The sequence below is a fragment of the Pituophis catenifer genome, unplaced genomic scaffold (assembly GCF_029215685.1).
Source record: "Pituophis catenifer annectens isolate HBS135680 unplaced genomic scaffold, rPitCat1.0.hap2 SCAF_1, whole genome shotgun sequence".
In the NCBI taxonomy this organism is placed as follows: Eukaryota; Metazoa; Chordata; class Lepidosauria; order Squamata; family Colubridae; genus Pituophis; species Pituophis catenifer.
Window position 1 is genome coordinate 51,766,795 of NW_027256881.1, and position 27,192 is coordinate 51,793,986.

Here is a 27,192-nt window from a genome sequence, read left to right on the forward strand (position 1 = left end):
AGAAGAACCGTCGCCATCACCAAAGCCCCAAAAACCGAGCCAGAGACCGACTCATCTGAAGAGGAGCGGATCGAGAGAGCTGAAATGGAGAGAACCTTCCACAACGGCGCCAAAGAAGAAATGAGCAACGCGCATGTGCAAAACTACGTAGACGGCCCCGAAAGACTTGAACTGGCCAGAGAACCGCGCAGACTCGTTACAAGCATCCCAATGCCGTTCTGTAATTTCCTGCACTTGAGAGACCACGGACTGCCTCAGGTTGTAAGTAATGGACAAAATAATGTGGGGAACTTACCCAGTGACTTCCCAAAACTTAGAGTTGATGGCATTAATTTACAAGAGTGGTACCAACAGCTTCAGGTTATTTTCATGAAAGAAAATTTACTATTCTTTATAACTAGTCCTCCAAGAAGACCTTGGACTTTAAAAATAGATTGTTTACATCATAGAGCATTTTTCATAATAATTTCTAGCGTGTCTCCTGCAATGTATCATAGCATCAAACCAAACCTAACTGTATCAGAAATAATTCAATGCATGTTTAATCTATTTCACAGCGATAGCGTAGCCACAACCACAAGAATGTCTAAGGATTTCTTTTCTTCTAGAGTGAAACCAGGGGTTTCTATAAGTGAGCATTTGATAAATCTAAACAAAATAAGAGCTGAGCTGCAATTGAGGGGGGAAGTGATTTCAGATCAAACAATGAAAAGTGTTATTATCAATTCACTTGATCCATCATGGGATAGCTTTATGTCACACTTAGATACCATTAATTTGGGATATTTATCAATAGAAAGTCTATCTAACAAATTGATAGCAGAAGACAATTCAAGAAAAAATCGTTCCAGTAACCAAACAGAACACAAATCTTTTAGGAAAGTAGTCTTTCAAGATAAATATAATGAGGCCTTTAGATGCCACAATTGTGGATCCAGGGAACACAGTAGAAGAGACTGTCCCAAAGTCCCAAGGGAGAGACATAGGCCAGAATATAGGAGCAAATACAATTACAGACAATCTTCCACAGATAGACACAAATATAGAAGTCCACCAAATTACAGAGAAAGTAGAGGGGGTAGAGAAAATTCAAAAGAGAGAAAATCTGGGTCACTAAATGGGCTAAATAAACAAGACAGCACCAGAACACAACAAGATGAGAACAATAATTGGCTTATTGATTCTGGTGCAACAAATCACACCACTAACAACAAAAGTATATTATCTTCATTTACAGAAGATAAGTTTGTGATAAAGGTAGCTAATCAAGAAAAGGTTCAAGTATTAGGCAGAGGAAATGTGACCTTGCCTGGTTTAGGGAAAATAGAGGGGGTATTATTAATCCCAGAAATACCTCACAACATACTGAGTGCTATAAAACTAAGCAGAGAATCTGACATCAATATAGTTTTCTCAAAGGGGAAAGCAACTATAGAAAAGAACAAAACAAATGTAGGTACTGTGATGATAAAAGGGGGTCTACCCTATCTGATAACCAAAGAAAGATGGTTACATAACATTGATTCAAATATGGAAGATTGTATTGAAGCAGGTGATGAAAATGTCAGTAACAGTGACAATGATGAATGTAAAATAACTCATGATAACAAAAATACACACAATGAGAAGAAACCAAAAATAGGTAAACCAATTCATGATGAGTGTGCTCACATCTTACATAGGAAGTTAGGACATGCAAGCTTTCCCGTAGTACAAAAAATGACTGAACACGCAGAAGGTGTCAAAATAAAAAATTGTGAAAATTATTTGGAATGCTCAGTATGTAAATCCACCAAACTAAAAATCAGTCCCAGACCAAAAAAATCTAACAGATCAACTAACAATATTTTTGATTTGGTACATATGGACTTAGTTGGTCCATTAACTCCATCAATTACCTATAGAAAACGTTACTTCCTAACAATAGTGGATGATTACAGTCGCTATGGTTTTGTTTACACATTAAAGCACAAGGATGAAACCTTTCAGAAATTTAAGGAATTCTACAAACGCATAGAAACACAGCATAATATCAGAATAAAACAAATTATGACAGATAGGGGATGTGAATTCATGTCTAAAGAATTCTCCCAATGGTTAAAGGATAGAGGGATGCTACATTTCACGTCCAATCCATTTTCTGCATTTCAAAATGGGATTGCAGAGAGAAAGAATTCCACACTACAAACCATGATTAGATGCACATTAGAGGATGCTGGTTTAGGCAAACAATTTTGGTCAGAAGCCTTACATTATTCAAATTACACTCAAAATAGAACATGGTCCAGTATTGTGAATAAGACACCATATGAGGTGATGTACAATAGAAAACCCAAATTAGCACACATGCACATATTTGGAGTTACTGCAGACGTACACATACCTAAACAATTGAGGAGAAAGGGAGAAAACGTATCCAGGAGATTAAGATTCATGGGATACGAAACTGGAACCAAAGGGTACAGATTCATTGATAATAATAACAAATTTATAGTATCCAGAACAGCTGTGTTCCATGAGCAGGCCAATTGGTCTAAATTGCACCTTAATGAAATATTTCCTAATAAAAGCAAAGATAATATATCTTGCGAGGAAGGAACAACAGAAAATCAAAATATTAACAAAAGTAAGAACAAAACCAAAACTTGGACAAATAGTCAGCATAAAATAAAGACAGACACATTAACAAAAAAGGAAGCCAGATATTTGCATGACAACCATAGCAAACCTGAAAGAAATATTAGAAACAATAGAAACCAAATACCAAATAAATACAAGGATTACATAATGCATATGGATGGAGAACAAATAACACCTAATACATATGAGGAAGTATTGAAACTTCCCCGTGAAGAAAGAGAAAAATGGGAACTAGCTATGGAAAAAGAGATGGAAAGTTTACAAGGATTAAATGTATTCACACCTGCGATCGCACCTAAGGATAAAACAATTATAGGTACCAGGTGGATTTATAAAATTAAGAATTTAGAAGGAGGTAATACCTTATACAAGGCCAGACTAGTTGCACAAGGTTATGCACAAAAATATCCAGAAGACTATACTGACACTTATTCACCAACAGTGAGAACAGAGAGTGTCAAAACAGCTCTTGTAGTAGCATCTGCACTCAATCTGGACGTGTTTCAATATGACATACAGACTGCATACTTACACGCAAAATTAGATAAGGAAATATATGTAAGAGCACCACACAGTCAATACACTAATAAGAACGAAATTTGGTTATTAAATAAGAGTCTGTACGGATTGAAGCAATCTGGCAAAAGATGGTACGATTGTTTGGTAAAAGTACTTAAGACCATGGATTTCAATGCCACCACTGCTGATAACTGTTTCTTTGTAAAAAAGAGTAATGATCATATTGAATTTGTATTAATTTATGTGGATGATATTTTATATATTGGAAAGCATAAAGAGAGCAGGGAAATCTTTGTAAATAAGTTAAACGAACATTTCTCATTGAAATCACTAGGTAGAGTGAATAAATACCTTGGTGTACAAATTAACAAAACTAAAAGGGGATTCAAACTTACTCAGAAAGATAAAATCATTGAACTTCTAAACAAATGTAACTTAAATAATGCCAAAACATGTGACACACCTATGCAAACTGATTTTCTTAGAAACACTGATGAATCTTCCCCTGAGTTTAAAGACAACACATTTTACAGATCAGTTATAGGTTCACTCCTTTATATATCTAATTGGACTAGGCCAGATATTGCATTACCTCTCAATTTATTGTCAAGATATGTTAGCAAACCAACCTTGTATCATTGGGAAGCTGTCAAAAGAATTTTAAGATATCTGAAAAGTACATTAGATTTTTGTTTAATATTGGAACCAAATAATGACAAAGAACCAAAAATTACTTGTTATGCTGATGCAGATTGGGCTGGTGATACATCATGCAGAAAGAGTACCTCTGGTTATGTTTTTCTATTGAACGATTGTCCAGTTTACTGGTATACTGGTAAACAAGAACTGGTAGCCACTTCTACCACAGAAGCGGAATATGTTTGCTTGTCTAAAGCTGCAAATAACCTTGTATGGTTCAATGATTTGATCACAGATGTTTGGAAGAAACCTACTTTACCATTTATTATGCATGAAGACAATAAAGCGGCCATTGAAATATCTAGATCCGATGCAATTGGACAAAGGTCCAGGCATATTGATATAAAATTTAAGCACGTGAGACAACTATCTCAAGACGGATTCATCAAAGCAATACATTGTGATACTTCTGAACAATTAGCTGATATATTAACAAAACCCTTACCTTCTAAACAACACAAATATTTAACTTCTAAATTATATGTATTATATTGTCCTGAATCTGAATGTAACTGGTGTTGTATAACGAACCGGCATTTAGAGGGGGATTTGTCAGATGTAAATGCCTTATTCTCTAATATGTAAATAATGTATATATGGAACATCAGGGGTTAACTTATTCTTTAGACTTTAATGTATTCATAATTTACCACTCCCATTCCTGGCTCCACCCCTTGTATATATAAGGGGCCATCCTCCCCATTTTCCTTGCTTCTATCTTGAATATTCAGCGAATATAGAATGCCTATTATGATTAAAGAGAAATATATTTAAATCTCTAACTTCTATTATCTTTATTGAGTCTGATCCTGAAAATATTGCAACAATATTAAATATTAAATGTCTGCCAGAAGAATTAACTAGTTTAACTTAAATTAGCTTCTGATTATATTTTATCTTGAAATCACTAATTCCAAGTTGCATTTGAGTACTTTTTAGAAAGAAGAATAGCATTATAAAATTAGACATCTGTGAAATTCAAAGAAACATTAGGCTTTAATTCACACATTCATAAAAATGATATGGGTTAGGGTATTCTGGATTTCACAAATTTTAGGTTTCTAAAGTACTTCAATGTTTCCAAATTAAATAATGACCCCATTCAACTTTTTATATTGCTATGAAAAAGTTAAGAACTAGTAGATGAATAACAATTTATATGAAAAGTTCTAGTTTATTGTGCTAACCAAGGAATTGTTAGTGGGTGAAGATGACATGTACTGCAGATACATGTTTTATATTGGTATTGTATATAAAAAAACCATGTACTGTATGAGCAGTGGTGTGCTGGAACTGGCTCATAATAGCTCATAAGAGCCAATTGTTAAAATTCACACCTGGCATTTTGTGAACTGTTTGAGAGTATAGTTATACAATTAGTTGAACTATAATGGCTGACACGCTGACTAGCTGTTTGATGACTAGTGGTATGGTGTGACTGTCTGCAATGGACCTGGACAAGTGGTTGTTAAATATTTGCCAGCACCTTATCTACAAAAACTACATAGCTGCACTGTCTTTTTTGAACTAAAAAGTACACTTAAGTGGTTCTGATAAAACTGAAGCCAGTGAAAAACAAGTCTATTATAGAGCTTATAATTTTATTTTACTTTATTATTTTTAATTTTAAAAAATCTACTTTCTAATTTTCTGTCAGGAATATCTTGAAGTTAAACGTATGATTTTCCCAAGATTTTATTTTCTCAGCAATGCGGAACTCCTTGAAATAGTAGCTGAAAGTAAAAGTCCTGATGTTGTACAGGTAAGGTTCAATATCAGATATATAAACTGTCAGTTTAGCCATTTTAATGCAATCATTTCTAATATTATGCTAATTACTATTAGATTTTATTATCTTTCTAATATTTTAACTTGTGAACAAATAATTTTTATCATTACTTTCTAATTCATCCATCAAATAAATAATATTTGCCTCATATCTGTGATACAGCCTCATCTTATGAAATGTTTTGCAAATGTGAGGAAGTTATATATACGGCCACAACATCAGACACCTCCAGTGGTTTTAATGATCAGATCTGCTGAAGGAGAGATTCTTCTAATACCAAAGTACAGTATGCTGTTACTTTAAATTGATCAGATATAAGTCAAATGCAGTAAGAAAATGTTTTCATAGACATGCAAGCATTTTTTTCAATTTTACAATATATTTTTGATTCCAAGAAAAAGAATTAATAAAATGCCAGCGTTATAATAACATATAAAGAAGAGTATAGTATACAATACTAAATTTGTTATAAATGAGTGATATGGATAGGAACTATTTAAGATCATTCAATTAAATAACAAACTTCTGTCTATGTATTGTAAGGCACTTAATGATTTTCTTGAGAATCCATATGAAGGCCAATAGCTAAAGAACCAACATATGATTTCACATTGTTGTGAACAGATAACAGTAAATCTAATTTATATACTACTCAACTCCCTGCAACTCTGCACAATTTACAGTTGTTAAAACATTTAAAAACAAAGAACTATAAAAAAAGCACAAGATGAAAGAATAATGAGGGGGGGGAAAAAAAGACCTGAGCAAACAGCCAAATTTTTAAGGCACTTTCAGATCTTCAAGGCCCTTTGAAATACCAACAGGGTGGAAGCTCTTCAAATTTTGCAACGGAATCTCATTCCAAAGGGCCAATAATTTTTTAAAAATGAAGTACCGTATTTTTCGGAGTATAAGACACACTTTTTTCCGACTCAGGCCAAATTACTGATACTGGTTCGCCCGAACCAGTCCGAACTGGTAGAAACCCACCACTGTTGCTTTTACATGCTGTGTGTGCTAACCTTTGAAGGTGACTCTCCAACAATGCAGATAGTGTTCCTCACAAAGCTAGGGAAAATAATCTCCTTATGAAATTTATATAGCCATCCATCTCAAGTACATGATACAACACTAAAAAATACTAAATATTAAAATAAAACAACAAATAAAGACATATAGCCAGATAATCATATAAAGCCTTCAACATAGCTAAAAAAATTGACTCTGATCCACAGTCCCCTAGGGTTGGACACAAGTCTGCAAACTGCTATTTGTTCCTGAAAAATTGGTTTAGTTTCAGGACAAAATAAAGTTGTATCCCCAAAATATATTTTTGTTCTTAAATGGTTGATACTGGCCATTGGAAGGTGTATTTTTAATAATTTATAGAAATATGAAATATTAAAATGTGTCTTTATTCCTAAAAAACTGAATTTTAAAATTCTGTTTCATAGAGGTGTTCGTATTAGAGGTTCTGTCGAACAATGGCTTAAAAATGTTGAGAATACCATGTGCAATATGGTAAGAAAGTAAGTATATGTTAATCATATGGAAAGCTACCAATATAACTGATCTACTTTTTCTGTTACAAAAAAAAGTCATCAGGTTTTTTTAAAGTGGTATGCAGTTTGTTCAAAACAAATTCAACTTTAAAATTATTTATTGGCAATTGAGAGCAATCATGATCATTCAGATGAAGAAACAAATTGAAGGGCTGAATAATTTTCCAGGTCCCCACCCTGGGATCAGAATATATTAATGAGATCAGAGTGCTGTCTACTTTGTGTTATTGGTGGCAATTCTTTGTCATCAGTATACTGTAGCATGTAGGATGCTAAATAGTAATATTAATCTTATAAGGGAATTATATATTATGAGCAATAAATCCCTGTCTCTTGAAAAATAAAATTCTATTATCAATAATAACTTCCTTTAAATAACTTGGAAATGGCTTAGTAATTTCTAAAAGGTAATTTTTCAAAGATTTCATGTTTTTCTGACTATATAATATACTTTAAGGTTTATAGAAGTTGGAATTACAGAGTGGAATCAAATGGAATTTAAAGAATGGTTTTTTACCCACCCAGGACAGGTGATATTGATTGTGGTAAGCAAAATATAGTACTATTTAACTATATGAACTATACTTGATTGGAAAACGTAAGGCTCTATAAATGTTTTAAATTAATAAATAAAAATAAAATTAGACAACTTTAGCAAAAGTTTAGAGGCTTGCCAGAATCTAGCCCTCAGCATTTGAATCCACCCTCATCTACTCTTGCTGATTGTCTGCCTGGTCACCCTTAAATGATTGATTGTGTGCAGTTTGTGGGCTGACAACTTGATGAACTAAGGCCCTCAGGTTGGAGTCAGAGAAAACCATAACAATGTTCAAGAAAAATTGGAAGAAAAGTGAGTTATAACATCTGTAAGAATGTTTTTAAAAAATAAGATTGTAAGTATAAATGTAACTGGAGAAAAAATAATATAAATGCATGTGGATTGCGCGGTAGTGGCTGTATGACATGTAAATGAAAACTGCTTCTGTGCCTATGGAAAGAATGCTGGTATTATTTTTTTTTTTATTTTATTTTTTTTATTTGATTTATATGCCGCCCTTCTCCGAAGACTCAGGGCAGCTTACAATGTGCTCAGCAATACTCTCCTATACAGAGGGAGAATGCAAAAATTACTAAAGATTAATTTGTTATGTCCGCTTGGAAGGATGACAATAAACAATATTTCAGAAATGCAATGTAGTTTTATCCTGGTAAATGTGTGCAAAGCAGATTTTTGTTTTGTAGCAGACTATTGAGAAATGTATGGATATGAAAAAAAAATTCATTTGTTGATTTAAAGAAAGTACATATTACAACATAGATGTGAGCCACTGTAATTTGCACCAATTGAAGTTTCTGAGTAGCCTAGGAAGCCCATGTAAAGTATATTGCCAAGTTGAAACACTAGGTGTCTAATATATGAATGATTGCTATTAGGACCTCCCATTTTAAAGAGGCTTGCAGTTAATGTATCAACCATAACTCCAGGTTGTGGACCTGCTGTTTCAGGAGGAGTATAACCCTACCCAGCATAAGTATAGTAGTTAACAAACAACCAGATGTAGTTGTCTGGGGGACAACTAGTTCTCCTGCCTTATTAGGATTCAACTCGTTTTTTCCTATCCTATGTTCCACCACATTTGGAATTTTGTTTTTGTTCCTTCTATTCTTAGGACTTAAATTTGATTTCTTTCCCTTTCCTCAAGTTTCGTTTAGGGAATAAGGGAGATACATTTTAATGTGACTTGCCTTGCCTTAGTCTAATGGGGATAATCTGAAGGATGTTTAAATACTCTCCTGTCTCAAGAATTACATTATTTGCAAGTAAATACAAATAAATAATTTAAAAAGTTATTATCATTACTAATGTAGTATTTCACTTTTAGAGTCACATAAAGTTTTCTCAGGAATGTGAAGCAGCTATGTTGAGTTCTAATTCAAAAAAGGAGATGATAGAAGACCTGGATGATCTGATCAACATTCTAGAGCAACTTACAGAGATAGCATCAGATATTCTTCCCTACCACAAGCAAAGCACTTTAGAAGCTTTGATTTCTTTGTCTATCCATAATAGAGATACATTATCTTTACTGATAGATCAAGAGATTGGCATTAAAGATTTTGAATGGACAAGGTATAGTTTAAGAGTTTACCTTAAATGCTAAGATATATTTAAGAATAAGTATTTTAAATAAACCAAAATGTAAATGTAATATGCAAAGCAGATATTTAATTTCAGATGCAATATTATTTCATTCCCTTTTATGTGTGTTCATAAATTGACTTTATGCATTTTACCCAGAGGTTCCGAGTAGATATACAGAATTCACTGCCTTAGTAACTTCTTAGCTGAATTACTGTAACACTATGTGTGCCTCAGGGGTGGGTTCTTCTTACCTTTACTACTAGTTCGCAACGGGATTGCACATGCATGCGAGCAAAGCTTGCTTCTGCGCATGCGTCTTGCTTCTGTGCATGCGCAGAACGCCGATGATGACATCTGGGGTGGTGGACAGGGCCTCCTGCCAGTTTTACTACCGGTTCTTATGAACTGGTCCGAATCGGGGGCAACCCACCACTGGTGTACCTGCTCTTGAAGACCACTTGGGAGTTACAACTGTGTGATACTTGTATTTCTGTTCCCTAAATTTTCATGCTGGAATCTTACCCTTTAAAAATGTAGACATTTTGTTAGCAATTTTATAGAAGCAGTGTTGGTTTCTTTTTAGTGAGGCGGGATCTATGTTTCTCAATATAATCTCTTTAGAGATACTTTCAAATGTTGTCTCCATAACTGAGGTTAAGCTAACTAGCCTTTTCTTGTTCTGTGACCTTTAAAAAAAATCTAGTCACATTGGCTACTTTCCAGCCCTTGAGAACAGATGTACTTGGTATGGAGCAAGTGGAAATGAAGACTTTTTTCCTTTACTTTCTGAAAGTACTAAGAACCACTTATTTCTTACTATTTTTAGCATAACTGTAATTTACCATAAATCATCCTGGTATTTTCCACTGGCATGAAAAAGCAAAGAGCAATTCAATAACATACAATTGCATTGCCTTTTCCAACAGATAGTTTTTTTAAAAAAATCTGGCTTATGTTGACATTTGATTGTAAATGTTTCACATAAATAAGACATTTGAAAGTGTATTATGCATAAAAGCTTACTTTGATCTCGAGGTGAACTCATGCCAGTGCAGGATGTTTATACTTGAACAAAATGTTCACATTCCTGTCACTAAAATAAAAGCTTGATTTTAGATACTTCACTGTACTGTTTTTTTAGAATTTGTCCTTGCTTGTTTTACCCTGTGCTCACCTAGTTCATATGGAAAATGCATGATGTGACAGATTTTCTTCTTCAGACACCATTTACAAAATCTGATACCATTTAAGAGTGAGAGGAAATGAGTGGCCAAGATCATCCAGCTGGTTTCCATGTCCATGAAAGGCTTAGAACCTGGAAGTCAGAATAATAGAATAGGAAGGGACCTTGGAGGTCTTCTAGTCCAACCCCCTCCTCAGGCAGGAAGCCAACCCTATACCACATAAGACAAATGGTTGTCCAATCTCTTCTTAAAAACTTCCAGTGTTAGAGCATTCACAATTTCTGAAGGCAAGTTGTTCCGCTGATTAACTGCTAGAAAATTTCTCCTTAGTTCTAGATTGCTTCTCTCCTTGATTAGTTTCTAACATTGCTTCTTGTCATGACTTCAGGGGCTTGGGAGAATAATGGAGAAGCCCCCATTCCTGATCTTGTATTTCAATCTTTATAACACACCAGTTCCCAGATACCTAATTTTCCTAATCTTTTAACATTTTGGATTGGTTTTGGTATACTGAAAAATTCAATTCTTACAACACTGAATTGTTATGCCTGTATAATGTGATATCTATAACATTTGATAATCCATATGATTAACTGCTATTAAACATGTTTTATTTAGGCAATTGCGTTACAAATGGCATGAATGCAACCTGTGCACAGTTATTCAAGGTTATGCTTCCTTTGAATATGGTTATGAATATTTAGGCTGCTCTCCACGATTGGTTATCACACCTCTTACTGATCAATGTTGGTTAACCATTACTGGAGCACTGCAATTAAATCTAGGATGCTGTCTTGCTGGGCCAGCTGGTACAGGAAAAACAGAGACAGTTAAAGATCTGTCAAAAGTAAGTGCTATATTCTATATCAAGATATACTTTTTGTAAAATGTATACTATGTTTTATACACAATTCATAGCAAATACATATTTCAGGACAACACAGTTCTGCCATTTGCTACTCAAATTCCCTTCAAATTCTTACAAACTGATACCTTATAAGTTAAATTAAGTTAACTTTACTTTATTGTCATTGCACCTTGTACAACGAAATTAAATGCCATCTTCAGTGTACATTATAACTATAAAAATAAAACACAAACACACATCCTTCACATTCTTTACAATTGAATTGAAAACCCGATATTACATTAATACTGGACTATACAGTAGAATTTAATATAGTTACTGCCCTGGGATAGAAGCTTTTTAAAACCTATTTGTCCTTGTTTTTATTATCCTGCACCGTCTGCCAGATGGTAAAAGTTCAAAAAAAGGGTGCCCAGGATGAGATGGATCTTTAAGAATGTTTTGAACTTCCTTAAGGAAGCGGGGAGAGGGCAACCAATGATCCTCTGGGCAATGACGTTAACTCTCTGGAGTGCTGTCCTATCTGCCACTGTGCAACCTGCCACTGTGTACTCTGCCACCTGTGTATTGGTAAACCATACACAGGTGCAGAGAGTTAAAATACTCTCTAAGTCCCACAGAATAGAGTAGAGTAGAGTAGAGTAGAGTAGAGTAGAGTAGAGTAGAGTAGAGTAGAGTAGAACAGAACAGAACAGAACAGAACAGAACAGAACAGAACAGAACAGAACAAAACAAAACAGAACTCAATTCTTTATTGGCCAAGTGTGAAGGAATTTGTCTTTGGTGCATATGCTCTCAGTGTACATAAAAAGACAAGATACATTAGTCAAGAATCATAAGATACAACACTTAATGATAGTCATAGGGTACAAATAAGCAATCAAGTCATATTAGAAACAATATCAATATAAATCATAAGGCTACAAGCAACAAAGTTACAGTCATGCAGTCATAAGTGGGAGGAGATGGGTGATAGGAACGATGAGAAGACTAATAGTAATAGTAATGCAGACTTAGTGAATAGTTTGACAGTGTTGAGGAAATTATTTGTTTAGCAGAATGATGGCGTTTGGGAAAAAACTGTGCTTGTGTTTAGTTGTTTTGGTGTGCAGTGCTCTATAGCGTCGTTTTGAGGGTAGGAGTTGAAACAATTTATGTCCAGGATATGAGGGGTATCTAGTATTGTATTGTGTTGTCTAGTATTGTAAGAGATGGTAGTATGGGAGGGTTTCTCCTAAAGTCTACCACCATTTCTACGATTTTGATTGTGTTCAGTTCCAAATTGTTCCAGTCGTACCACAAGGCTAGTTATTCAACCTCCCATCTGTATGTGGATTCATCTTTGTCTCAAATGAGACCAATCACTCTTGTATCATCTGCAAACTTCAGTAGTTTAACAGATGGATTGTTTGAGATGCAGTCATTGATATATAGAGAGAAGTGGAAAGCGCACACATCCTTGGGGAGACCCTGTTTACAAAGAGGACCCTTGCATAGATCTTTGGAGATTCAAGATGTTTTAGGATGTAGTGCAGAGCCATATTGACAGCATCATCTGTCAATCTATTTGCTCAGTATGCAAACTGCAGGGGGTTTAACAGCAGATCCATGATGGTTTTCAGGTGGGACATCACTAGCCTTTCAAAGGTTTTCATAACTACATAACTGCTCCTGGTTCAGACCAGATCACCCGATCCAGTAGCGATGGAGGCAGGTGGTTCGGAGAACTGGTAAACAAAAATCCCTGCCCCTCCCCCATGCCCAGCTGAGCCACACTGAGGCTTTTTTTTAACTTTTAAAAGCATTTTTTCTACAACCTCTTCGGACGAAAAAATGCTTGTAAAAGTTAAAAAAAAAGTCTCTGATGATCACGCGGCTCAGCTGGGATCGTCAAAGGCTTTTAAAAGAAAAAAAGCCTCTGCTGATCAGGCAACTCAGCTTGCATCGTCAGAGGCATTTAAAAGAAAAAAGTCTGGGAATGAGGTTTGCCATAACCGGTGATATTTTTAAGAGTTTTCCACATGTTTGCTGGTCCGTTTGTTGAGAACTGATTTCTTAGTTTTTCAGAGTAGCTTCTTTTTGCTGCTCTGATCTCCCTTGTTAATATATTTCTGGCCTGATTGTACAGCATTCTATCACCTTTTCTGTAGGCTTCCTCTTTGGTATGACGTAGTTGCTTAAGTTTAGCTGTGAACCAAGCTTTATTCTTACTGTATATTCGCAAATTCCTGGTTTGTACACATAGGTCTTCACAGAAGCTGACATGATGTTACAGTATCTGTGAGTTCATCTAAGTCTGCAGAAGTATTTTCAAAAACATTCCAATCAGTGCAGTCAAGGCAAGCCTGTAGCTTTAGCTTTGCCTCCTCAGTCCAAGTCCTCACTGATTTAATTGTTTGTTTTGTGGTTTTAAGTCTTTGTCTGTAAGTAGGTACAAGGTGAATCATGCAATGATCAGAGTGTCCCACAGCTGCTTGTGGTAAATACTCGTGGTCAAACACTACTTTCTGTCTCTTAAACATGTGCTCTATCTTCTCTCTCTTGCTTTAATAAGCTGTCCTCAAGTGAATGTGATTGACCCACTTAATGGAACAAAACTTTTACAGCAATGGTAAAGAGAGGAAATGAATTTATTTAGAGAAAATATACATGCAGCACTCAGGGAGATTCCTTTCCTTAATTTTCCTAATGTCATGGCCCCGTTGGAGCCTGGGTTCGAGGAAGAGGGTGTCAGGGCGCTGATTAATCCCATTCTGCTTTTGGGATAATCGCACCCTGATTACGAGGGGTGGATCGAGACCTTTCCTTGCAAGCATACTTTAAGAAAACAAAACCCGAAGATATTTCTTCTAAGAAAACTCATTTATTTGTTATAAAGAAAATAAAACATCTAACTGATTTTATTAGTTACATTTTGAAAAAGTTTGTGCCGGCTATTTCTCAGCCGGACCTTTCTGGCAAGAGAAGAAAGGGAAGAAAGTGTGTGAAGGAATGTGGGTGGACATGCGCAGTTTAGCTTACTGATAAGGATTCTTGGCAAGCTACGGAAAGTCTGATAGTCCAGAAATAATGAGCTCAGCTGGTAAATAAAAGAACGTAGTGACAGAGGGAGAGTTGGAGCTGGGGCTGATGGAGGAGGGTGGAGTGGCCTCTCTGACCCCAGAGGAGTGACTGGGGGAGCAGGCCAAAACAGTCCCGGGTCCCTCGGGCCTTGGAGAGATGGCTGGCAACAGAGAGGGCACAGGATGACCTAGTGAAGGAGGAGGAGAGGGAAAGAGTAGGTAGAGCAGCAGAGGAGCTCCGGAGCTCCGGGGAGGAGCGATTGCCGCCCTCACCAATCCTCTAATGCGGAAGGTGGAGAGGAGGCGGGATCAGCACAGGGGGAATCGATGCCTCGTCACAAGGCTCACCTGGAGAATAAGATTTAAAGAGATGCCATAGTGAGGGGCACTTGTCGGGAACAAGCGTTGCTTTTTTCCAGCCATGCTTATAGTTGTTGACATCTTGCCACCTTGTCTTACTGTACTTAGCCTTGCTTTGCCTGGGTTTGACTTGCCTTGCTTTGCCAGTCCTGGCCTGGCCTGGCCATGGGCAAGTACTCAGTAACACAGCTCTGCTTCAGGTTGTGCTGCAGCCTCCGTGCAACAAGGAGTCCCTGGAATCAAGTTTCCTGAATTGTGTTTGCTCTCAGAACTGATTACTTCTCTAGACTCACAGCAGCCAGGAACTAGTGGAGGTGTGTGTGTGTGTGTGTGTGTGTTGTGTGTGTGTGTTTGGAGCATTGTTCTTGGGCTTACAGTGAACTGTAGGAACTTTGGGGAGGAAAGTTGGAGCAATAAAAGGGAGTTAAGCCTTCACTCTGGCTGTGTTGCTTTTGTGCTGAGCCCCTATGTATCACATCTATGCACTAATTAGAAATTAACTATTATTATTATAATTATAATTATAATTATAATTATAATTATAATTATTATTAATCTTATTATTACCGGTATTATTATAATTAACTATGCACTAATTAGAAAGGCAGCTTAGGATCTTTTATTGAGTTAACAGCACAGAGTTCCATGTGTTACTGCTCTTGACTGAAATAGAATATTCACTGCTCACATTTCCACTCTTATATACTGCTCATTCTTTCCTTCACATATCTGACTCTTGCAATCAGAGCTGTTCAAGAACATAAGGACTCTACTCAGAAATATTACACATATATCTTTTGTTTCAGATCTTTTATAATCTGTTGGGTGTTGAGCTAAATTGCTTTGTGCAATACTGATTTACAAGCTGCCACTGAGGTATTTATTAGATGTTTTAAGGTTGCCTAACTCCCAAAAATCCTTTTTGATTATAGCAATAGTATCTAGACTTATATACCACGCCATAGTACTTTAAAGCACTCTCTGAGGAGTTTACAATACCATCATATTTCCCACAACAATCTGGGTCCTCATTTTACCAACCTTAGAAGGTTGGAAGGCTGAGTCAAACTTGAACCGGTGAGGATCAAACTCCTGACTGTGGGCAGACATAGCACGCAATACTGCATTCTAACCACTGCGCCACAATGGCTCCAGTACATAAGTTTATCCAATACATAAATTAAAAAAAACACGATTAAAGCAACATGATTGCCTGAATAAAAATAGCACTCTCAACCTTCAGAAAAAAGACTGAGCAGGGATTCTACAGACACCATAATCCAGGCCTGGAAACAGAGCCAAGTCTTTAGGGACTCCCAGAAGACTCCAGCCCTCACTTTTCTGGTGTACACTTCTTATCTCCCCCTTTTGATAACTCAGGTATCCAATAAGATGTGGATGTATGTGTCTTTTTCATTTTCAGATTATGTCTTATGCTCTCTTTTTTTATATCAGCGCTAGCTTTAACTTTTTGTTATAAAATTTCTTAGTTTTATTAGGTACTTGAATCTGAAGATTAACATATTAAGGTGAATGTTAAACTTTGTAAGCCATTTTAGGAAATGCTTAATAATGAGGTAAAACTGCTTTAAATAAATAATGTCCACTTTTTCATTATAGGCGACCTTGAATATAAATTTTACTGACATCTTTTGGCCAAATACAATTAACTTGTAATCAGCTATTTGAGCAGATCAGCAATTTTACTTTGTTAGACACTATATATATGATAGTAGAGTTTAATTTTTTATCTTGCAGTGTTAATATTCAGCTAACAGGGTAAACTGAATTCACATGTGTGGAAATGAAATGAAATTGCTCTCATTCCTTACTGTGCATTTTCAATGAATTAACTGTTGGTTGCTAGTGAAAGATAGTTTATTTTGCTATGAAGGATTTTTAAAGCTATGAAAAATAAACATGCAATTTTCATATTTAGACTAGAGATTAGCTTGAATCCATAATTAATATAATATTTATTTATTTTATTTATTTGTTCCTATTTCTATACTGCCCTTCTCCAAATAGGACTCAGGGCGGTGAACAGCCAAAGTAAAAAACAGAACATATAAAATTTAAAAGCAGTTTAAAATAATTAAATATTTTGGCCGTAAATTAAAACAACCCAATTTAAAATCAATTTAAAATTTAACTGAAGCCAGCCCAGCTAGTTGAAATAAATGGGTTTTCAGGGCCCGACAAAAAATCCGGAGGTCTGTTATTGTATGTATCTCTGGGAGGAGGTTGTTCCAGAGGGTGGGCGCCGCCACAGAGAAAGCTCTCCCCCTGGGAGTCGCCAGCTGACATTGTCTGGCGGACGGCACCCTGAGGAGGCCCACTCTGTGCGAGCGTACTGGCTGGTGGGAGGCTATTGGTGGCAGAAGGCGGTCTCGTAAGTACCCCGGCCCTAAGCCATAATAGTGATGGAGACTTCATTGTCTCATGGCATGTTATTTAAATATACTTTATCTGATCTGCAAAAAAGTTAGGGTAATATTTATTTTTAATCCTGCATTTAGAATGTGGTTTCTTTTGAACCTTCAAAATATGCAAACATTTTAAATGTAGCTATCTTAGACAAGTAGCTATTTGTAAGTTTAGCATTGCCTACATACATACATACATACATATATATATATGTTTTTCTTTCTTCTTATATATATATTGCATAAGCTTAAGACCCAAAATACCAAAAATTTATAATATATTACAAAATTCACATGTGTCCAAAGGTGAAAAGACATTGTTTAGCTAGCAGGCATCCTGAATTAGCAGAAATACTTTTTCTTTGCTAAGGCATTCCATATACTGTATATATTCTATGTTTTTAAGAGCCTTCTTTTTTTCAAAATTGTATTTCAATTTTTAAATTTGAAAACATAGATCTCCTTTAGGAAAGGGGCAAAATAATGGAATGTGCGTGATAAATCTAACCCAAAAGCATATAATCTTATTTGATATTTAATGCTTATTTGATTACAATTCACTTCCATAGAACTTCTTCTGTTCAATATTATATTTTTTTACTTTTAGGCTTTGGGAAAATTCTGTCTTACATACAATTGTTCTGGAGATTTGGATGATAAGGTATGATAAACAATTTTATTTTAAGATGTAGAACATGGGTAGGCAAATCTTTGAGATAATTAGCATATTTGGAATTTTGAGAGCATGTTGTTAATATTGTCACATTTTGTGTGCCATGGTGGGTTTGAGCTATCATAAAGTAAATTTGGCTTTGACCATTAGTTGACTAGATTTTTGTATAGAGGTAGCAATAATAAACTCTTCTGTGCTTTGAACTCAATGAATGCTCCAAGTTATTTGTGCCTGACACTAATTTGCATAAGACAGAAGCCATGGAGGGTACAACATACCATTAGATGAGGACAATTATAGAACAGCTATCCAAGACAAGATTACAAGCGATTCTGGCAGAGGTCATGTCAATTTGAAGCAGAATCAAAGGCTCAGTGATGTATGAAATGGGCCAAAAGCTACTCAGACTCTGAGTGCAGTCTTAGAGACAATGCAATGAGCAATATTGGACAAAAAGTAGGCTTTTAAAACAGGCTTACTATGTATAAAACGTTTCCATAAGTACATGTATAAGTATTACAAAGGCAGATGTAGCTGTTTTACTTTTGAGCTTGGTGATAAATTGCATGAGACTTTATTCCTCACTTGTTATGCTTTATCTTTCTTTGTATATTTAAGGTAATGGGAAAATTGTTCTTTGGGCTTGTTCAATCTGGATCATGGTGTTGTTTTGATGAATTCAATCGGATTGATATAGAAGTCCTCTCTGCAATTGCTTCACATCTTCAGGCAATTAAGGCAGCTAAAGATAGCCTCAGTGTCAGGTAATTATTTGAAATTGCTGTGAGATTTTATTAATAATAATACTTTATGTTCAAAGTTGTGTGTAGTTTTGTATCATTAATATAAGAAACTTTCTGTGAAAGAAAGTTTTCATCTTTACGATTCTTGCCTAGAGCTGAATGGATGTCTTCTAATGATCTAAAAAGGCAAGAGCACAAATGACAAGTACCTTAGTTTGAAGATTTCAAACTACATGACTTTATTACTATATATTACTTACCAGATCTTGGCCAATCACGTGTTATAAAAAGATGGCAAGCATCAGAAAATATTGGATTAGTATAAAATCAAATTAAGTGGATTTGGCAATGGATCTTGTGTTCATGATAAAAACTTATTGTATAGTTTAATTTTTTGAAACATGTGCCAGTTAATTATAAATTTATTTTCATTTTTGTTTATTATATTAAAAGGTTGTATTCTGACCTTGTTAGCTGGCTATCATAATTGGAATAATTTCTTTGTTGATTAGAATGTCACATAGAACTGATCAATGTCCTATGTTTCCTCCTTATAATTTGATTCAGGAACTACTGGCCTATTTTATTAGGCAATTGAAAGAATGTGGGATATTAAGATGACCAACGTCAAACATAAATTCTTTTGTATGCTGACATTCTTTGCTTATTAATCATTCCTAGTCTTCTGAAGTACTTTATATTGGTACTTTATATGGATGTTTGTAAAAAAATGGGACCCAACATTTTGTTTGAAAATCTTTAATACCGTAATTGTTTCCAGAGATATTTTTTTGTTGATAAAATCTATTATTTCTAAATGTCCATCTCAAATTAATGCAGATAGACACAAATTGGTAAAAATCAACATGAATTTATGAGAAAAAAAAATAGTGTTAAAACTAATGTTGCTACAAGATTGATATTTATTCCTAAAGTTTCTATGTTGGTAAGTTATTTTAAGGAGATAGATACATTATGGAGAACGTTCTTATGAAATGGGAACAATTATGAGTTTCACATAAAGGTGTGGATTTTAACTTTCTTGACTTGTGCCATTGTATTTTTTGACCTTGTGTTTCATGAAATTTAAATGATTAATTAAAAATCATTACAGACACAGTTAGAATATTATTACTATCCTCTTTAATATCTTGGCCAGAACTTTCTTCCCATTTTAAAAGATGCAAAATATAAAGGGTGTACCAAAAGTCAGACCCTATAGACAATTTATTATATAAATTACATTAAATGTTGGTTGTCATTTTCATCTAAATACTTCCTTTGTCTTTTGATGTACATTACGATCAGTAATATTTTCTCTGAATAAAAAAAAGTAATAAAACATATTGTGGTTGGTCTGATTTTTGGTAAACCCAGTATATAGATGATGTTGGGAAGGAGCCTTAAATCTGATCCTACTTTTCACTAGAAACTGACATTATGGAATAATTGTAGCTGGAAATTATAGGTAAAACTTTTTTTGGAAAGTTCATAGCAAAAGGTTCATAAGCAAAAAATGAGATCACAACTTTGGATCAGCTCATTGTTCATCATTTGTTTTTTTGCAAGAAGAATACTTTTTTCTAAATATACGGTTTCTAAATATGTACAGGATACAGTTAGTTTTTAGCTGTAACTGAAAAGCTTAGTTTAAATAGATGTGGGAATCTATAAACAAGTTTGAAAAAAAGGTTGCGTGAGTGATAGATTCTGTTATACTTAGATCTGCCAATTAACGTACCTTTATTTTATCAGAGCTTAATCATTCTGCATAAGCAGTCTTTGTATATGTGCTGCTTTTTGCCAAATGGGCACCTGTGGACATTATTGTAAGCCTATATATGGGCATATCTATCTACATTGATCAAACATTGTGGCTTGGATGTCTGCACTGGGCCTTTGGCAAAATAGTATATTCTGTATTTTATAGGTCAACTAATTGCCTCAACTATTTGCCTCCTTAAGCAGAACCTATTTCTGCTATATGTATAATATAGAAAAGCAGCACAAAGAATGATGGCAGATTGATTAGCAATAACTCTACTTCTTCAAATAGTCATTTCTGCAGGTACATAATACCCCTAATTTGTTCTATAATGGTGTATTTATTCTGAACTCCTGTGTTGGAATCAGAACTGAGCTCCTTTGCATTACGCTTCATATGACATATATAGACAGGTCCTTAGTCCTCCCCCCAAACTTAGACTCTTCCTGATAGTGGTCTATGCAGATGCAAACCTCATATATGTGTAAATATTATCAATGTGTTATGCTAATATTGAACCATCTTCAATTGTATCTGATGTTTTAGGCTTAACTCAAGGTGCTTAAGGTATGTGGCATAACATCCTTAGAAGCTTAGGGCCACAGTATTTACGTGCTGTTTTTTGTATAAGGCAACAACTTGATCATTTTCTCTGCTTTTGTACACTACTTATTCTCTGACTGTAGTATATTGGAGCTGTTTTTACATTTAACACAGATTTGTACTGGAAGGAAAAGAAATTCGTCTGAGACTACACTGTGCAATTTTTATTACCATGAATCCTGGGTAAGTGATAACTACAGCTATCATTGTTCCATAACACCAGAACAAAAAGAACCTTTTTTGGGGGGTGGGGAGTATTTTTTCCAAATAATGAAGCTGTGTTACATGAACTGGTAATTTTGATACAATGAGTTTAATATTGCCAATAGCTTTGCATTTTCAAGATTTCAGAAAACAATATTTCTTAGCCTAATTTATTGATTCAGGGATAGATCATGGAATTTTTTAAATGCAAGGTATGTACTGCCAATGAATTATATTCCCATTTTCCAAATATTGTGGTTTTAAATTACCACTATTATTAATTTCAGAAAGTTAAATAATTTTTTCACTTGCATTTAAGCATCACTTCTTACCATAATCCACTATCATAATAGTGATCATACAATTATTTTCTCTGTGAACTCTACTTTTTCAGACTAGTACTGTATCTTTGTTGAAAGGAATTTTTATTTGTATGTGGTAAAGCTAACATATTAAAGTGTTCTTAAGGAATGTGATGGCATTAACTTTTCTTTTAAGATACAAAGGTCGTGTGGAACTTCCAGACAACTTAAAATCATTATTTCGTCCTATGTCAATGGTTATACCGGATTATGAACTCATTGCTGAAATAATGTTGTTTTCAGAAGGCTTCAGATCAGCAAAATTACTCTCAGGGAAGATAGTAAATCTTTACCAACTTTCTAGCAAAAGACTATCGCAACAGGTAAAATACAAAGAATATATTTTTATTTTTTTATATCCTAATTTTCTTCTGGAATGGAACTCAAAGTAGCTACATGACATTCCAGGTGATGCCCCTTAGAGGCAATGATTTGGAAAAGTAATGCAGAAATTACGTGTAAATACAGTATAAATTTACAGATAAATATTAGTCTGTGAAGCTAAATAGAATGGTCTGCTGTTCATAATGAGTGCAAACTAGTTGAGGAAGTACAAGATAGGCCAAAAACCATACAAATGCACACCTCTTTGCTTGCCTGCCTCTATGAATTTTCTAGGACCAAATATAATTTTTCTACAGGAAATGCACCTTTCAGTGAATATGCTCCTGAATCCAGTATAGGATTTTTCTTTTGGTTTCATTTCAAGTGCTATAGCAATGTTAGCTATCCAAAGTCAATAGCAAGTGGATGATCTTAGGGGAGAGAGAGAGGTAGAGATTCTTTTCAGCACTTATTGGGCAAAACCCTTCAATTTCTTGAAAGGATTATATTTTCTGGTCATTATCCTTATGTCATGCATTCATATTTTTAAAAGAAAGCTTCAAAAGTAATTGAGAATTGGTATCTTCCTGTAAAGCACTCAGGGTCTGTGGTTAGGCAAATGCCCTTGCACTAGTGTATGAGATGTAGGAGCAAAATTCCCAACTGACAACTACACAGTACTATTATTTCCTACAGAGGGGCAGAAATTTCTATTTTCAGCCATCTTATCTTCTTCCTGTACTTTCATTGACAGATATCCCACTGGATAATTAGTATTCTAGAGTTCTTTTGGCACTTGTTAGGTTCAGTTAAGTTTCATTCCTGCACTCTGAAATGAAAGGCCACAGGATTTCTGTGATATTCTTTCAGATATTTGATATAATATCATATACCCTCACAACTGCCTTTTCTAATGTTAAACATATTCAACTCTTTCAATCCTTGTTCATATAACATTGTTTCTAGACTCTTTATCTTCATTACTGTCTTTCTGTAAACCTGTTCCAATCTTTCTAAATCTTCCAAGTGTGGTGCCCGAATTGGATGTAATAAACAAAATAGAGTGGAGTGCATTTCTTTTTTTCTTGCAACCACACAAAACTGATGCCTCATATTAAATTTGTAGTCACTTATTATTCCACTGTCTTTTTTTATTTACAAATACTGTTATCAGCCTAGTTATTTGCTATCCTGTATCTGGGCATTTTTATTTCCTAAGTAAAAAAAAGTTGTGCTCATCTCATTACATTTAGGGTTGTTACTTTTGTTTCTCCAATTTATTTTGTTTCTATATTAGCTATCTACCCAATTCTGTATCATCTGCAAAATTTATAAACATTCCTTCTACTTCCTATGAACACCTCTAGAATCATTGTAGTTTCCTGGAACCTGTTTTTTCCTTACCCCACACATGCGGCAGTTCCCTTATTGTGTTTTTAACAACCATAAACTTCTGCATAATTAATAGATATCACTGAATGAAACAGGACTTGTGTAGCACTGCCTCTTCTGAAAAATTGTTAGCACTTTGCCATCTTAACTGAACAATTAGTACCTCTTTTTATTTTATTTTGTTTTGAATATATCTAATGAAACTCTTTCCAAATATCTTTGAACCTCAGATCATTAGTCCCGTCTGGACTACTGTAATGCTCTCTACATGGGGCTCCCCTTGAAGAGCACTCGGAGGCTTCAACTGGTCCAGAATGCGGCCGCGCAGGTGATTATGGGAGCGACACAGCACACCCATGTAACACCTCTCCTGTGTGAGCTGCACTGGCTCCCGGTGGTCTTCCGGGTGCGATTCAAGGTGTTGGTTATCATCTTTAAAGCGCTCCATGGCTTAGGACCTGGGTACTTACGAGATCGCCTTCTGCTACCGATAGTCTCCCACCGACCAATACGCTCCCACAGAGAGGGACTCCTCAGGGTGCTGTCTGTCAAACAATGTTGACTGGTGATCCCCAGGGGGAGAGCCTTCTCTGTGGGGGCACCTGCCCTCTGGAATGAATTGCCCCCAGAGATACGGATGATCCCTGACCTATGCGCCTTTCGCTGTGTCCTCTAGACATTATTATTCCAACAAGCTGGGCTGGCCTAAACATGAATTTTAATGGTTGTCTTAGTTTTTTAATAATATTGGGACCAAATTATTTAATATATTTTAAATTGTTTTTAAATTTTATGTATATGTATATTTTATTGCTGGCTGTGCACTACCCTGAGTCCCTCAGGAGAAGAGCGGTATAAAAATTTAAATAATAAATAAATAAGGTGGTTCAGCAGACTGATAGCATTGTGATTAACACCAGCTGTCTGCAATTACTGTAAGTTCAAATCTCACCAGGCTCAAGGTTGACTCAGCCTTCCATCCTTTCTAAGTTAGGTAAATTGAGGACCCAGTTTGTGGGGGCAATAAGCTGACTTTGTATAAATATGCAAAAGTATGAAGGCTATTGCTTAACGCATTGTAAGCCGCCCTGAGTCTCCGGAGAAGGGCGGCATATAAATCAAATTTAAAAATAAATAAATAAATAAAATAAATAAATTAACATTCCTCACACATCTCTATAAGTGCTTAATTGATTTAATATCCAACCCTCATATGATTTAATTTAAAGTTCCTGTGCAGTTTACTCTGCTTTGACCAATCATGTTTTAACCAATCCTTTTTACATACAATCCATCTCATGGCAGCAATCTATAATCCAGCTAACTCAAATCATGATCCCATACATGGGCGGGTTTCAAAACCCGTCACTACCAGTTCGTTCATGGGCGTGTACACGCACATGTGACACTTCTGCACATGTGCAGAAGCGTCCAGGTAGGTGGAGCCTGCTGCCGCTACCTGTTCACCTGATCCAGGGCGAACTAGTAGCAACCCACCACTGGGTTGCAAATCTTTTCTTAGCCTATATAACCATTCATTTGTAGTGTTTTTCTTTCCTAGATTTTGACTTTATAATGGATAAAAGGGTGCAGAACACCCTTTGTTTTTCTTTCCTAGATTTTGACTTTATATCAGTATCAAAGGGTGCAGAACACACATTCCATGTTGGGGAACATTAAAAAAGGGATTGAGAATAAAAGTCACAATATTATAAAATTATATTTGCACCTGGAACATTGTGTACCATTCTAGTAGCCATAAATAAAAGAGCATATAATAGAGCTGGGGAAAGTGCATAGCCAGTTTAGTGTAATGGTTAAGGTGCTGACCTAGAAACCAGGACCCTGAGTTCTTGTCAGGTACAATTAACCAGGTAGAGGAAGTGAGTTCAAAGTACTAAAGGTTTATTACATGCCATCTATAGACAAGATTCTGGTCTATTAATGGTCAAGTCAAGCGGCATGATGGTTCAGTGATTAAGATGCTGAGCTTGTCAGCTGGAAAGCTGACAGCCCAGGTTTGAGACCCAAGCACTGCACAATGGGGTGAGCTCCTGTTACTCATGCCAGTTCTTGCTAATCTAGGAGGTTCTTTCAGCCAAGAATTAGAGATGAGCCTTGCCCCCTTGAGTCCATCATGACTGGACTGGGAAAACTTTTAAATCTTAATGGTGCTAGATATCAAATTGGCACTAGGTCAGCAAAATTTATGGGCTAGACTTGGATTTCATGTGAGTCTGCAGTGATTCGAGATTGATGATACATTTAACCCTGCCGGAGGGGGTCGAGCTGGTGCAGACTGTGTTTTTACCATCGGTACTGTGTGTGGGAGAGGTAGATATGGCGGGAGCAGGGGGCCATATCATGTTAAGGGAGCACGCACCCGCTGTCTTCAAGTGGTAGAGTGCTCTGGCCCCCAAGGCTCCACCCGTTCTCCAGGTAGTACAGACCTTCAGGGCCCGGGCCTTCGCCTGATGTTGTGCAACGCCAGGTCTGTAGTAAATAAAGCCCCCCTCATCTGTGATCTTGTTTACGAGGGGGGAGCGGACCTGGCGGGTATTACGGAGACCTGGTTGGGCCCAGAGGGAGGGGTCCCTCTGGTAGAAATGTGCCCACCAGGTTTCCACGCATTCCATCAGCCAAGGTCACAGGGGAGGGGCGGGGGAGTAGTGGTTATTATTAGAGAAGGCCTTAGGCCGAGGGAGACCACTGTACCTCAGACAGCTGGTTGTGAGTCCCTCCTTGTGAAGTGGGGCCACGGGGTTCAGATGGGTTTGCTGATCACATACCTGGCTCCCTGCCACGTGGCGGCAGCCCTGCCCGAGCTACTCAACGTTATTGCCGTGGTGGCGGTTGATACCCCCAGATGCTTTTATTTCATCAAGCTGGCCTCGCCTAAATCTTCTCCCTTTTAAGTGTAAATTTTAAATTTTTAATGTATTTTAAAATTATGGGTATTTTAAATTATGGGTATTAATTCAGCCAAATTTATTTAATTCATTTTATTCGATTTTAAATTTTGTATATCTATGTGTTTTATTTCATGGCTGTGCACCGCCCTGAGTCCTTCGGGAGTAGGGCGGTATAGAAATTCAATAAAATAAATAAATAAATAAATATTATACAGAGCAGGGGTAAAATCTGAAATTTGTTATTACCGGTTCTGTGGGCATGGCTTGGTGATGGTGGGGTAATGTGACTGGGTAGGTGTGGCCAACTTTTTTTTTTACTTTTAAAAGCATTTTTTCTACAATCTTAAAAGGTTGCAGAAAAAAATGCTTTTAAGAAGCCTCTGACGATCACGCAACTCAGCTGGGATCGCCAGAGGCTTTTAAAGGCATTTTTTTTTCTACAACCTCTTCGGCCTTTAAAAGTCTCTGAGATTATTGATAGGTAAATACTGGAAAAATGAAGCTTTGCCCACTATTGAAGAATGGACTTTGAAGATGGCCAGTTTTGCAGAGGTGGCGAAGATTTCAGCATATCTAAAAGATCGCTCACAAGAGACTTATGAATGGGAATGGAAAAAATGGATAGATTATGTGCAGAACAAATATCAAACTAGGAAGTATCAAATAGCTTTTCATTGAAAGTATTATATAAAAATAGAAATGTATGAATTTTGTGAAGATGAAAAATTATAAGGGGGTTTGAGGGGTTCAGGTTTTATAAAAAGGGGATTTTGATGGGATTATATTCTGTGGAAGTCAGGGGGGAGGGTCAGAGGGGGTTTGGGAGGGTTAGGGTGGGGAGTATGGGGTGGGTTGGGGGGAAAAATGGGGTGAAAATGTAATTGTAAAACTTTTGCAATAAAAAAAAAAAAGAAGCCTCTGACGATCACACAACTCAGCTGGGATCGCCAGAGGCTTTTAAA

General features: G+C 36.0%; 1 protein-coding gene across 1 annotated transcript in view; it reads left to right on the forward strand.

Annotated features, from left to right (window-relative positions):
• The window catches only part of DNAH14 (dynein axonemal heavy chain 14), a 238,523-nt gene that overhangs the window by 80,148 nt on the left and 131,183 nt on the right, over nucleotides 1–27,192 (forward strand). The window contains exons 28-37 of the mRNA XM_070957448.1: nucleotides 5,516–5,620; nucleotides 5,810–5,928; nucleotides 7,102–7,176; nucleotides 7,667–7,754; nucleotides 9,093–9,340; nucleotides 11,155–11,383; nucleotides 17,860–17,913; nucleotides 18,544–18,689; nucleotides 21,151–21,219; nucleotides 21,739–21,925. Coding sequence (XP_070813549.1) covers nucleotides 5,516–5,620; nucleotides 5,810–5,928; nucleotides 7,102–7,176; nucleotides 7,667–7,754; nucleotides 9,093–9,340; nucleotides 11,155–11,383; nucleotides 17,860–17,913; nucleotides 18,544–18,689; nucleotides 21,151–21,219; nucleotides 21,739–21,925 — 1,320 coding nt within the window. The remainder of the gene's footprint in view (nucleotides 1–5,515; nucleotides 5,621–5,809; nucleotides 5,929–7,101; nucleotides 7,177–7,666; nucleotides 7,755–9,092; nucleotides 9,341–11,154; nucleotides 11,384–17,859; nucleotides 17,914–18,543; nucleotides 18,690–21,150; nucleotides 21,220–21,738; nucleotides 21,926–27,192) is intronic.